The sequence below is a fragment of the Phragmites australis genome, chromosome 19 (assembly GCF_958298935.1).
Source record: "Phragmites australis chromosome 19, lpPhrAust1.1, whole genome shotgun sequence".
NCBI lineage: Eukaryota > Viridiplantae > Streptophyta > Magnoliopsida > Poales > Poaceae > Phragmites > Phragmites australis.
The window spans coordinates 2,052,817-2,067,159 of NC_084939.1; the positions used below are offsets into that span (position 1 = coordinate 2,052,817).

The window sequence follows — 14,343 nt, forward strand, 5'->3', positions numbered from 1 at the left end:
GGAAAAGTTTACATTTTCTTTTCTCTCTCCAGCGCTAGGTGGAAATTATGGTTATCCTGTTCAGCAGCACGTAATACTGATCGGGCACTGCTTGTCTTGTCCCTTGCGCTGCATGTTCGATCGAACAAATTGTCACCCTCTCCTACCTCCAGCCCCAGCAGCCACCGCTGCCCCTCTCCTACCTCCAACCACGGATGCTCGACCACCCTGCGCCTCCCACCCTCTTCGCGTCGCCAGCTCGTGAGCCCATCCTCCCCTACCTCCAACCCCAGCAGCCGCCGCCTGCCTCTCCTACCTCCAGCCACCGCCGCCCCTCTCTCTCTCTCACACACACACACAGAGATCAAAACAGGCCCCGAAAATCCGCCCGAATACGGAAGAACACCATCCAAATCCTAACCGAACCCCTTCTTCTCTTTATCCAACTCCGATTCAAATTATCCCAACCCAAATTGGATAGAGCTCCTGCCGGCCGAATCCTCCAAATTCGCTGCCTGTCTATTGGCCAGGGGATCCGGTGAAATCGGGTGGGGAACCGGTGGAGGAGGCCCTTGCCGAGATCCTCCGGGCAGCTGGGATGGCTCGGAGACGGCGGGGGCGCTGTGGATTTGCTCGGCGACGAGTTCAGCTGCTGCTGCGTCTGTTCAGTGGAGAGAAGAAGCCAGGGAGGGAGGTTGTAATAAACGAAGGGGATTCGGGGAAATCAGAGCCAGGAGGAAGGAGACACGGAGACGGAGAGAAGGCCGACTCCGATTTGACTCCGACGCGACGCAGGGGAAGCGCGTCCATATAATGCTTGGGCGCGGAGGGCTTTCAGAGGCACAACAAGCGGTGGCCTTCGATTCGATTCTTGGGGACGTTCATAGTGACCTCCTCGTGAATCCATCGAATTCCGGCGAGAGACATGGCAGCTGCAGGGCCTTCGACAAGCGCGGCGGTGGCGCTACCATTCCTGGTGCACGACGTTGGATCAGAATACTATGAGCCCCAGTCGCAGTACCGCATCGCAAGCTAATGCCTGGTGGACGCAACCATCGACCTGCTCCAAGATCACCGCTGCTTCGAGACCCCGCACGGCTGGATCCTCGCGCTCGACCCTGCCTCCCTGCGCACATTCCTGTGGCGGCCCGAGGACGGCGAGCGGATCACCATGCCGTCCATGGACAAGGACTTGCCCATGAACTGCAAGTGCCTGCTCTCCGACAAGCCCAGCGCCAGCTTTTGCGCCGTGGTGGTCCTTGATCTGGATGACTTCGATTACTGGCTCTGCCCGATCGGGGGAAGCAAGTGGGAACGCCATGGCTACACGCTGACCATGTACAACGCCAAGGACCAGCCCGTGGAAACGCATATGGCACGGCGCCATGGCATTGCTGCTGTTGGAGGCAAGGTCTACTTTGAGTTTACCGGGAACGAATTGGGATTCGTTGAGTTTGACTCCGTCGATCACAAACCGAACCTTGGGATGATCGAGGTCGACATGATCGACACTCCTCACAGCATGCCGTTGTTGTCGAGCTACCTCGTCGAGTCCTGCGGCGAGCTCTTTCTAGTTGTAGTCTTCTTTGATGGCGATAACGTGCCCAAGATCGCCGAGGTTGCGGTGTGCAAGATGGATTTTTCGACACTAGCTTGGTGCAAGGTGGAAACGATAGGTGATGATCGGGTGTTTCTTCTCGGTGGAGATTGGATTGGGGTTTCGAATTTTGGAGCATCGTGTTCGGCTTCTCAACATGGGCTGACCGGCAATTGCTTATACTTTCTGAATCACATTGCAATCAACGAGAACTTTCTGCATGTGATCAACTTGGAGAAAGGGACTGAAGAAGTGCAGAGGCCCTTCAAAGGTTTCGTCGACCCATTGCGTCCGCCATTTTGGATGTTAACTACAGATCCATGACTAGTAGCACGATTAGACCATAGCTTTGTTGCACTATCTCTAATGTCATTTTGTAACTTTCATTGTCCAATTCATCATTGATGTAGTTTCCGATGAAGCTATTTTTTTCTTTAATAAAGGTCGGTCGTGCTGTGTGTAACATTTGTTTGGTTCTTATTGAACCATGGAACATCTGGTTGTTCGCTTAATTCATAGCCAAGGTTTCCTGCATATGTTGAAATTACTTTGTAGTTATCAAGATACCGCCACCTGGACCCAATGTGGCATGTAGCACCTAAATTGTTTTGATATCCGTCCTGTTCTTCGCTACCAAGAATCATGATTTGCCTTCCTAGTTTTTACTATTTACTAAAAATTGCTTACTTCTAATTTCCATGGAGGCAAATTTAAGGATTCTGCTACTGTATTGATTCTCTCAAAAATATTCCTCCACCATGCAGGAGTTTGCATGACAGTGATAATATACTTAGCAGATGGTATCATTAGTATCCGTATCAGTAGGATTTGGCCAGAATTATAAAATGCAAATACATTTGCTCCACCGGTTTACATGTACCAAAAATTTAAAAGTTAACAAAGGGAAAAAGACTCATAGAACGCATTTCAGTCATGCTTAATGAGAAGAAATTACAGCGATTTAGTGTCTTTGATCGTTTCATTGAACTCAAAGTAACCATACCTTAGTGTCATCACAGTTCCAGCTTCATTAATAGTGTACAATCCTATGAGATACAGAATATATCCAAAAAGAAAAACGGAACAAAGCATGAAATCACTTTGTTCCAAAGGCCAAGTCCAGACGCCAATACTGTCCTATGGAACACTTTGTCTTCCCTTCCATCACCTGACGCACGAACACAACGCCTTCAGAAAAATCTTTTCTTCATCCCCTTCTCTCTCCGCATTAAATGCCTGTGCCAATCTCCAAGCATCAACCGATGGCCACGATAAAGCCCTGAGCTCAGGGCCACCTGCAAAAATCCATGTTCTTCTTCCCTCACTTCGGCTTGGCCCCTGCCCTGCCACCCCGCGAACAAAAGCGCGCGAGAGCACGAGCAGCACAGCTCGAGCAAAGGGCAGGAAATCAAAAGCGGAGAGAGCAAGCGATCACGTCTCATGGCGCTCTTCTCCGTTCTCCGCTCGTCGCCGCTGCGGCGCCTTATTCTCGGCCGCCGTGCTTCAGCTGCATGTCCAGCCATGCTACCTATCTGCATTCCGCTGAAGATTGCCAATTTTGTTTCTCCTTTTTGCTCTTATGATTTTCTGGTTTAGGGGTGCTCGGTTTTACAGTTTCATGGCAATTGGTTCCCAGGAAGAAGAGACCTGAACGAACATTGGCTATTACAGCTTGACAAACAAACTCTAGATTTTGAATATAAAAAAATAGCGTTATGAACATGGCTACTGAATGCTGATAGGCAGTCGAGGTGTTATCAAACATGGGTTCAAATCTCCAAGGATTGCGCAATTGCTCTTTCCATTCAGTCATCCACTGTCTAGTTGTACTCAGTTCCGGTTTCTGACCATTGCGTCAAAATGCAGCATCCGCACTGCGCATCACCTCCAGCAAGAGGCGAGTCTTCTCCAGGGCCGCCACGTCGCTCTCCGTTATGTGCAAGCAGAGCGCCAAGCAGGGCGGCGCCGACGTGTGGCTGGGCCGCGCGGCCATGGCGGGCTTCGCCTCCGCGGTCGCCGTCGAGGTGTCCACCGGCAAAGCGTTCCTTTAGGTACATTGGACGACCAGGGCCGGTTCGGAGGGGTCGAGCGGTACGATCGCTCCGGTTCTCTAAAATTCAAAAGCTCCATATGTATATATATACTGTGTATATCGGTCAAAAATAAACTAAAAAATTAGATTTAAACAATTTATATTTAATAATAAAATTTTATTTTTAATCTCGTCCTAAACCACCGAAATCAGACCGGGCCTGTGGACGACACACGCATAGCTCCCGCAGGGTCCAGCAGAGTGCAGTTCTCGCACTACGAAACGCAGAGCTCTCTCAGTGTTCGCCGTGTTGCAGAACTTCGGCGTGGCGACGCCGGCGCCGGCGCTGGCGCTCGCCGTGTCGGGGCTCGTCGTCGGCCTGGCCGTCTTCTTCCTGCTCCAGTCCGGCTCGCGAGACTGACCGACCGCGCCATCAAGATCAGACGGTCCAGTGCAGCAGTGCAGGTCGATAAGAGGCTGCGTATATGTGCTCTTTCAGATTCTTTTTTCCCTGTCACAACTCACATATCCTGTATGCCGAGTAGAATTAACTGATGCGCATCTGCAAAAAAATCCTCGTTTGGAACAGTTCTTGCGATTACTTTGAAGTCGAAACTGTGTGTTAAAAAAATAAATGAAAAATGCCTGCCTGATCAATTCCACGTCGCCGATCAAATATGCCTGCCTCAGTGGCCTACCTGAACTGCGTTGTGCATTTGTGCTTGGACACATCTGAAGATGAACATATAGTGCAAAAACATTTTTTTCATTTTTCCTTTCCCTTTTCTTTTTGTGCCCGGAAGAGAAGACCACGAACTACAACAAGCATTTTTTTTCACGCTTCCTACGTAGGCGCCTGTTTTTTCGCTTTTGTTCAGGCGACGGGGTTTCCGGCTGGGTTAGCAGCAGTGGTTCGGTTCCGGCAGGGATTTTCGTTGTTGCCGGCTTAGAAAGAGGCAGTGCAAGGCAAGGTGGACCAGCAGTGATGGCGGGCGCAAGAGTAGGGCGGCGAGGCAGTAGGTACATCTCTGGCAGAGGAGCGTTGGATGGGCGGTGCCAAAGCGAGAAGAGTTCCGGTGGGGCTGGGTTAGCACGAGGGTAGGGCGGCAAGGACGCCTCTGGTGTGAGCGGTGGACCATCATCGGATGGGTGGTGCCAGGGCGGGGGTGAGAGGAGATGGTTCTGATAGAGCTAGGTTAGCGCGATGAGGGTGACGGCCGCGAACCTAATGGCTGGAGTTGGGAGGTGCAGGGGTGGCGAGCAGGCAAGATAGAGATATAAGAGAGAATGTTCAGAGGTTAAAGTAGATTCGTGGTGTGTTGGATGGAGATCCGATGGTTCTGTGACGTCGATTAAAATGGAGGTTATTTTTAGGCAACTGAAAAATAATATCTCTTTTTTCTGTGAGCCTAAAAACATGGTATTTTTTCGGTGGGAGTGAACCACATACCAGAAACTGAGAAATCATGTGGAACTTTCACAAACACTAGCATAAGTGTATGTGCCTTGTAATGAAAACACGATTACTGGATACGGTAACATTAATCACAAACTCAAGGTATGTAAATATAAATGCACCATCAGAGTGTTGCCAAATGAATACGTTGGGAACAGTGCCATAGTTTAATTTCAGATAGGATTCGAAAAAGAAGAAGGAGATTATCTGCTAATTTCTCTTATAATTTTTATTTATTTTTATTAATAAAATAGATTCCATATCTGTAGCTGGTAACGATGCAGAGAGGTTGGAGGACAAGGATGGTTAGCAAAAGTGAATAAATTATTTAAATTTTAGGAGTTTTTATTAGATAAAAGGAGAGTAGGAGAAGAGATGATGGGGGAGCAACTTGTATTTTATATAGTATAGATTATTTTTATTAGTAAAATGGGTCACGTATCTGTAACTGGTAGGTGGTGAGGCTCGAGAACCCAGACGGATATTTTGTTTTATAGCATAGAGATTACTGACAAAGGATATTGTCCGGAGATATTTCACGCCGGAGCATACGAACATGTTATGATCTTGCTCAACAGATACTTTACGCGACAAATTTACGATCATCTGCGTGTCGTGCAAAAGACGAAGATCATGTGTCATGACTTGTTGGCTGGTCAATTGCTTCTCTAGTTGCGAACGTGCCGACTCGAGCTTTGAGCCGAACCCACTCGGGCTTCAAGTCCGGGTGATGCGCGGGGTTTCGATTTATTTCGGATTTCTCCAGCTTCTCCAACGTGACGCTACAGAAAGGATCATGACGTGCTCGTCGTCTACGAGATTCTCGGTGGGTTCTGGTGATCTTTGGATGGACGTTTTCTTCGAGCTATGTGTAGTTGTAGGGCTAGCATGTGCGTGCGTTAGGTGTGTGTGGAGTGAGTGCGTGTGTGGGGATGAGTGTGCGCGTTCATGTTCAGATACTACAGCTGTATTCAGTAATAAAGAGTCAAAAAAAAAATGCTTCTCTGGTTCGCTATCTGCCGTTGTAAGATCCGAAGTCTCTCGGCTCTGTACTACACGCATATTTGCAGCTCCATCGCTTGTACGACCGTACTGCATGACTGCATCATCACTGAAATGCATTACGTTAAAGACAAAAATACTTAAATTATCTTTAACGGATACTTAAAATTTTATCTTCTATAATATTATTATAGCAGCTTAATACTATTATAATATTTTCTATATTTTCATCTCCAATAGCTACTTATTTTCTATCTTACGTTACTCTTTTTCTCTACTCAAACTTACATGCATACTCTGTAAATAGTGATACGGTAGTTGTCGAGCTCCCGCAAATTAGCTGCGCTGGTCCCGCAAAAAAGCTACGCCCGTATCCCTGTAGCGGTGAAAAAAGGCTCCGCTGAAATGGCGTACAGTGATACGGAAGCATCAAATCCAGACGCCACAGTACAGAACAGGGAAGCCGATCGCTTTTGAGGGCTCTGCTGGAGCTGGCCTAGGCACTCTAGCGGTATCTGCAAAATCAGACCGCATCACCAAGCCACGTCCCGCATCCATCTCCAGCAGGATAGTCATCTGCTGCTACAGGAAATAGCATCCACAATATTGTTTAAAAAGGTTGATTATGGGTTTTAAAGAAAGAGGAAAATAATGTAAATTAAAAATTAAGGTAGCCGCTCGAGATAAAAAAATATAGGATATTATAATAATATTAAGAAATATTATAATAGTTTTATAGAGAATATATTTTTAAAGTATCTACGGAGATAATCTTATCCAACTAATATGTATTCATTCGCTCGGGAGTTTTTAAATGGCAGAAAGTCATCATGATTCATAAACAATAGAGGGATTTTTTCTTTAAGTGGAAAATATGATTATTTGATGATGCAGCATCGGCAGAAATATAACTAGATGAATTTGGATCTGTTTGGTAGAGCTCTAAGTTTTCATCTTTACATCAAATCTTATGTTTGTAAGTTAAGATTAAATTATTTTAGTCTCAATTTTTAGACTAAAATAGAAATAAAATAGCTCACATAAATATTCTCGGTGTACCAATAGTTTCAACAACATAAATTTTTAAAACTAGAAATAACCGACCTTAAAAATTCTTATAACTGAAACTCTGTCAAATATGCCCCTTACTCAGCCTGACCTCTTGTTCGACTGAATATGGTTGTCTAAGTACACTGCTCTTCCATGTGATTAGCATATAACATACTAGCAAACATAACAGCAACTGTAACTGCACAACGAATCGAGATCCTCTGACTTTAACGTCATCATGACTTCGTCACTGATATATGGATTTAATTCCACACGTCAGTGACGAGCGGTGAAGTAAGAAGATACTCATCCCTGCTCAACCACCTCTATGATCTCTGGACAAGAGTAATTATTTCCTACTCTTTTTATATTTTCCCATGCTTGATATGATTCTTTAGAAAGTGGTGCCTTGATGAGATACTACCAAGTGAGCCACAAAATGAGCCAATGTTAGTACTACTCACCTCTAAGTTCTCCACTCTTGCCAGTTAGTACAGTTCTTATGTCCAAGCAGAGAAATTCTATTCGCACAAGCTAACACATGAAAGTACCAGTTTTGTGTTAGACGGTGTAATAAAATCAAGGAAAAGTGGTCGAGATTATGAGTAGGGTTGAGTGTGGCAATTGGCCAATTCCTTGTTCTAGATGGCCTGTCAAGCTCTTTTTCCATGCTGCAGTTTCTTTCCCTTTTCCAGGCAAGCAGCGGTACTAGCATTATCAAACGCTCCTAGGCCGAGCCTGCCTGTATAAATAGGGGACTGGACATGCTTTCCTGTAATGTTTGTTCCTTTAGAGAGTCTCTGTGACTAATTACATGTTGATGCTGTTTCTGTGACGATCTTGGGCCCCAATTTGTTGTTTCAAGAGGAGAAATTCGAGAAAGAAAAATCTAGTGGAATTTGGGTACCTGAAATAAAGATCCAATCTTTGCAGTACTGGCCGAAATAAAAGTCCGATCTTTCAGTCAGAATCGTATTCCACCCCGCGCAGCGTGAAACCCGAAGTCAATCCGATAGTCAAACGGCAAAATCCCACAAGGGAGACACCGGCGATCGTGCTCTGGGAGGACTCCGATAATCGTTGACCTGTAATCTATTCGCAGGTGGGCGGGCCGGAGGGAGGAGGAGATGGACGGAGAGCAGGCGGCGCAGTGGGCGGCGGCGCAGTGGGGCGTCGCGGTAGGCGCGGACCTCGTCCCGGCGGCGCTGCAGCAGCTGGAGTTCCTGGCGGCGGTGGACCGCCGCCGGTGGCTCTACGAAGGCCCGCTGCTCGACCGGGCCACACACAGGTACGGATGATGCGCAAAAAAACTTCTCTTTTTCTTCCTTCTCCTTGGCTTTAGCTCTTCGAGAACGCAAGGGACGTTTCGTGATTGCGTCATGGTTGGTCGTCCTCTGTTCATCTTTGTTGGAGCTAGCTGAATGATTAATCCTTACTCTCTAGATTATCATAGGGGTGGATAACGGATAATCCTGCAACTTGAATCTTGATGTAAAATATCCTTCTGGAGATTTTTTTTGACGTAAATTCGTATGTGGAAACTGCCAGTTTGCCTTGGTATCAGTTGAGTACACGGTTAAAATTCAGTATGGGATTAGAATTTAGATGAAGCCAACTGTAAATTACTTCTTGTTTTTTGAACTGGAGTTTTCGCTCCTAATTTCGTTACGGAATCATGAACACGTACATAACTGTAAATTACTTGTAATCTGATGATTTGGCATTACCTGGAGACTTTTCCTGAGTTGTATGTCCGTTGACTTTTTTTCTTTTTGGTTTTGTGCTATGCTAGGTACAAAGCATGCTGGCTTCCCCTTCTTGCCAAGCACACTCAGGCTGCTGTTGTAGATGGGTCTTTGGTTGTCCCCCTTGATTGTGAGTGGATATGGCACTGCCATCGGCTTAACCCGGTACGCATCTTTACCACAATGATCATCCGTAATTCAGGATGTTACCCATCACATCGGATGGAATGATCTGAACACCACAATAGACAGCTACCTGCATTTTCTTCTTATATATAAGATGATGACTGTATTAGGAAATGTTTAAATGCAAGCATCTTAAACGACTAAGATAAGTAATTATCCAATTCCACATCTTTCAGACTCAGTACATACGAGACTGCAAGAAAATTTATGGTAGAATACTGAACAATGACTGTGTTGAGTCGTCCACCCGAACGAAATCGACGCTTCAGTCGGAGAAAGTTTGGACAGAGTTGTATCCTGAGGAGCCCTTCGAATTGGAGTACATAAGTTCTGCTGACATTGCCATTGATGTGAACCCTGGATCTGCAGAGAGCATTTCCTATGATCTGGTCTCAGCTGTAAAGAGACAATCTTCTTTCTATTATCAGGTATTTACACAATTTTGATTCAGCATCTGTTTATGTACCTCTGTGATACAGTGTTCCTGGTTAAACCATAAATCGTAAAGTTTGCTATTTAAATGTAAACTTCATATAACTGAAACAACATTTATTTTTGGACAACATACTAGAGATTGTTTGCCTCATTTAATTGACCCAGTGAGTGCAGGTGATAATTATTGAAAAATTTCTTTCGTGATCCATACATTTAGCAAAATGATTTGTACAGGAAATCTGAAACTTTACTTCTTTCTGGCAGGTTGGAACAGCAACCATGCATGATCAGCGTTTTCTTGAAGAAGCGTTAGCTCGATACAAGGGGTTTTTGTATCTGATCAAGATGAATCAAGAGAAAGGAATGCAGCGCTTCCGTGTACCAACCTACGATGTGGATCTCATGTGGCACACTCACCAGCTGCATCCTGTTACCTACTGCAATGACATGTTGAAGCTTCTTGGAAGAGTTCTGGAGCATGATGACACCGACGCTGATCGATCTGAAGGAAAGAAGCTTGATGTTGGATTTACGGAGACTACTGAACAGTTTGAGAGTACCTTTGGTGTCAGGTACTGGAAGGTTGGCGCTATGTACCGTGGCAACTCGCCATCTCCTGTGGCATCCACACCTCAGATATTTAGTAGTGAGGCTGGTAATGGGTTTGACATCTGCAAAGCTGAGAAGCATCTAAATGTTCTTGAAGCAACAGTTGTAGAGGTACGTATGATACTCTCTTCTTGAAGTAATAGCTGGAGAAGTATGATAATCGTAGCTCGAAAGGTCATCTGACATTATAATTCAAAATGTCATGCTATACTACTAATTAGTAATTACTAGTAACGGTTGTTTTTTAAATGTAATTGGTATGGTGATTTTATAATATCTGAAGTAAACAATTCGCTTTTCTTTATTTTCTTTAAAATGAAGTAAGCCATTCTTCTGCCAATACGCTTCTACTATTTTTTTGGACTTGACATTACCCTCTTTTGCAGTTATATTTACAAATTGTGGACATCAAGAATTTGCCATCTACAATCCCAAAGGAAACTGTGCATGTATGGTTCACCAAGAATCAACGAGATAAGTTCATCAGTGACGGCGGCAGGTTGGATATTTCAGCAAATACAGGGAAGAATATCGGAGCTGGTTTTCAATGTGAACCTACCGGAGAACTCGTTCTGACACTAGTTGTTGATCAGGCCAAGAAATCAGAACCAATAGGGAAGGTTTCTATACCTCTGCAGGAATTGGCAGGTCCTGACTCAAAGCTCTCCTTCGAGAGGTGGTTTGAACTGAAAGCTCATGGTGGGCGTGCCGCTTCCCCTCCCATTAGTCTTCGTGTTGCCGCTTCTGCTACTGTCCCAAGTAGGGCTCAGCAGGTGCTTAGCATGATCAGGAGGGAGCCTTTCTCTCTGAAGACATGTCTGTTGCCAACTTCCATCAAGGATCAAAAAATGGGCAGCTGGATCCGTTTCATGTATCATTACGGCACCGAGCTTATCCGGCTTCAGATAAGGTACTTCTCTTGCCTCATTAAACAAATGTATTCTTTTCTCTATCAGTACTAAGAGATGGGAGAACAGTACCTTTAGTCAAGAAATGCATTTGATGCTGATTAGTACTACACTACTACCACATAGTAGTGTTAATTTCCCCCCTGTTGAAACTTTTTCGTGGAATTGCCGTCTATTCATTTCAATTTTCAATTAATGTTAAGTATGTAAAGTTGTAAACTGGTATTTGCAGTAGGAGCTGATGTTCAGCTTATGTAGCACAATCTTTAACTGTTCCTTCAAACCAAATCTAAAATAAATTATTTCAGTAGTCAGCAGGTAGAACTTCTGTTCTTGGAGATTTTGTTTGAGTTGATTACCAAACAGTATATCAATTATCAGGATGTGTTCTTGTTGGTAGGGACCCGAGTGCTTAACCTGTGGTTAAATCCTAGGTCAAGGGTATAGAAAAATAAAACTCATTCAGAAAACAATAACAGTTTATCAATTACTTCTAGTCTAAAGCCTTCTGGCAAATGTGTAATGAGTAATGACTCACCTCTACCTCAGAGAGCACAAGGCAAAAAACGGCATGGCTTCCATCCGGGAATTGGTCGGAGTATCAAAGTCATCAAAGAAGCATTTTCAGCTAGCAGAATTCAAGGAAAACAAGTGGACAGTGACAGACTCCAACATATCAATCGCTAATGACATCAAACCATGCAACGATGTCGATGGTTGTATATTCCAACTCAAAGGTGACAACAAACTGGTAAGTATTAAAAACTTCAGTTCAACTCACAGCAATACCACTAACAAACGTACGTAAACCATACCACTAACGAGTAATCATGTATCGAACTGAAGTTCTGACACTTGTTTGCATAAACCAGATCAAACTCTACCGGGGAAAGAGGCTCGAGTACGAACCCAGATGCTGCAACCATCATTCCCAGGATGCTTCGGTTGTCACTGCTGTGAAGTTCTGTGCTGAACACCCGTATGGCAAAGCTGTTGCATTGCTCGACACCGAGTCTCAGTTGATCATGGTACAGTTCTAGTTGCAGTATCTTTTAGAGTACCTAAATCTTCTTACTATCTCCTTTACTCATGCTTTTTTCCTTTCTCAGGTGAATGAGGATTGGTTTCTTCTTCCTTGGATCGCGATATCCTTCCTGTACATGGACGCTGACGATGAAGACTGCGCGAGGCTCACTGCAGGCACCATGGTTCAGAAGGATGTAGTGTCTAGGACTGACACTACCATGGTGTCAGAAGCAGTGACGATTGGAGCAGCGGGCGCAGCCACCGCTCCTGCAAAATGCGGCACTTGTGGCACGGCGTGCTGCGGTGACACGGTCATGGCAAGCGACAAGGCTGGCCATGCTAGCTGTGGCACTTGCAGTGCAGTCGTCACGAGCGGCGGGAATGGGCATGCCGAGTCAGATGGGTGCGGCGGCGGATGCAGTGGCAGCTCTGGCGCCATGGTCAATGCGACCTCCAAGGTCGAGCATGTCAAGGCCGTTGGCTGTGGCAGCGGCTGCGGTGGCGGCAACTGTGGTGTCATGGTCGTTGAAGACTCCAAGGGCGGCAATGTCTAGTCTAGAGGCTGTGGTTCAGGCTGTGGCGGCGGCTGTGGTGCCATGGTCATCGAAGGGTCCAAGGGCGGCACTGCCAAGTCCAGAGGCTGTGGTTCAGGGTGCGGAGGCGGCGGCGGCTGTGGCTCCATGTTCAAGGCGAGCACCCTGGCTGGCCAGGCCAAGTCCGGCGGGTGAGGTTCAGGCTGCGGCGCCATGGTCGTTGAAGGCTCAAAAACCAGCTAGGCCAAGTCGAGCGGCTGCGGCTCGGGCTGTGGCGGTGGCTGCGACGCCGTGTTCAACGCCAGCACTACGGCCGGCCAGAGCCAGGGCAAGTCGGGTGGCTGTGGAGCAGGCGGTTGTGGTGGCATGGTCATCGAAGGCTCCAAGGCCAGCCACGTCAAGTCCGGAGGCTGCGGTGGCGGCTGCGGCGGTGGGGGCGGCTGTTGCGCCATGTTCAACGCGAGCACCACCGCTGGCGGCCAGGGCCAGACCAAGTCCAGCGGCTGCGGCTCAGGCTGTGGCGGGGACTGCGGCAGCGGCGCCGTCTCTTCAACGCGTGATCCAAGCAGCCGTGGCGGACGCTTGAGCCAACCGGTGGTGAGTGGCGGTTAATTGCCGGCGACAGCTCAGCCGCTCAGCCAACTACGGCGCTCGCCGTTGTCAGAGGTGAAGTGAGCTCCCGAGAACAAAGAGAACGATGTGACATTGGCATGCGTTGAGGATTGTAGGCTCTTGAGATTGTAAGCAAGTGATGAATGAACGAATAAACAAAGGGTTATCCTGTTACTCATATGACCATATAGTAGGCCGAGAGGAAGCATATTGAGGGGATATAGTGTTAAAGAGAAGATTATTTGGTTCGTTGTACCTGTTTGAACAAGCTGAGTTGAGTTTCTGTTTAGTTGATTGAATCTGAAATCACATGAGCGGATGCAAGAGCTAAGATTTTGATTAATTGCTCATATGAAAGTGATTTTGTGATATTGACAAATAAGCTCGCTTGTATGAGTGGATATAACAGCTTTAATCCGTCTAGCTAGGTTGTATGCGTACATTTGTATGTGTCAAATTAGACTGAAACAGTATATATGAACAACTAAACACACTTTTTTTAAGATTATATGCATTCACGAGATCATGATCCTTAATGCGGACGACCAATCACCCACAAAAGGAACGAACACCTCTCTCAGATCGTCGTGTCGGTGTTTGTACCAAAGAAATGACCATGTGTTGGTGCAACCATTTTGCTGCTTTTATGTTTTTAGGGAAATACAGAAAGAAAAAGGCGTTTAGTGAAATTAATGAGAACCGGCGTTGAGCACCCTCGAGTACGGATGGTGCGAGTGCAACAGCGTGATCCGATTGAATCGCATCCGGTGATATTGAATGTTGATCGGTGATGGATGCTACGTGTAGTAGTATGTTACCTGCTGATCCAGATGGCAAACCGGCAATGCCTTATTGGCATGGCACGTGGTACGTGAGTCCTGGTCATTTTGTTGTGCTTGTCCCTACTATTATTTGATACGGATATAATTGTAAAAATCTGATTTGGATTGGAATATCTGATTCAGAATCTGTTATATTATATAGAGGAATCTGACTCGAATTTAAGTACTGACTTTGACAAATATAATTTAAGTGTTCGAGTAACACTACTTGCCCCGCTGGTTCCATGTCCCCATGATCCATCCATCTCGTGCGCTCGATCGGGCCATCGGGGCCCTGTCCTTGAGTGCTCATGATCCTACGATCGTCGGCACACCGCTTCCGCATGGCGCG

General features: G+C 46.2%; 2 protein-coding genes across 2 annotated transcripts; both read left to right on the top strand.

The window, feature by feature from the left end:
* The first annotated feature begins 3,016 nt into the window (after nucleotides 1-3,016).
* Nucleotides 3,017-4,029, top strand: LOC133901013 (stress enhanced protein 1, chloroplastic-like). The gene is made up of 3 exons (XM_062342305.1): nucleotides 3,017-3,089; nucleotides 3,443-3,600; nucleotides 3,925-4,029. The coding sequence occupies exons 1-3, from the start codon at nucleotides 3,017-3,019 to the stop codon at nucleotides 4,027-4,029; spliced, it is 336 nt and encodes a 111-aa protein (XP_062198289.1).
* A 3,548-nt stretch (nucleotides 4,030-7,577) lies between these two features.
* Nucleotides 7,578-13,489, top strand: LOC133900439 (glycine-rich domain-containing protein 1-like). The gene is given in 8 exon segments (XM_062341586.1): nucleotides 7,578-8,404; nucleotides 8,909-9,026; nucleotides 9,224-9,475; nucleotides 9,747-10,202; nucleotides 10,478-11,001; nucleotides 11,549-11,750; nucleotides 11,872-12,027; nucleotides 12,109-13,489. Coding segments are annotated over 8 exon segments (2,931 nt in total). The 5' UTR covers nucleotides 7,578-8,243; the 3' UTR covers nucleotides 13,171-13,489.
* The last annotated feature ends 854 nt before the right edge of the window (nucleotides 13,490-14,343 follow it).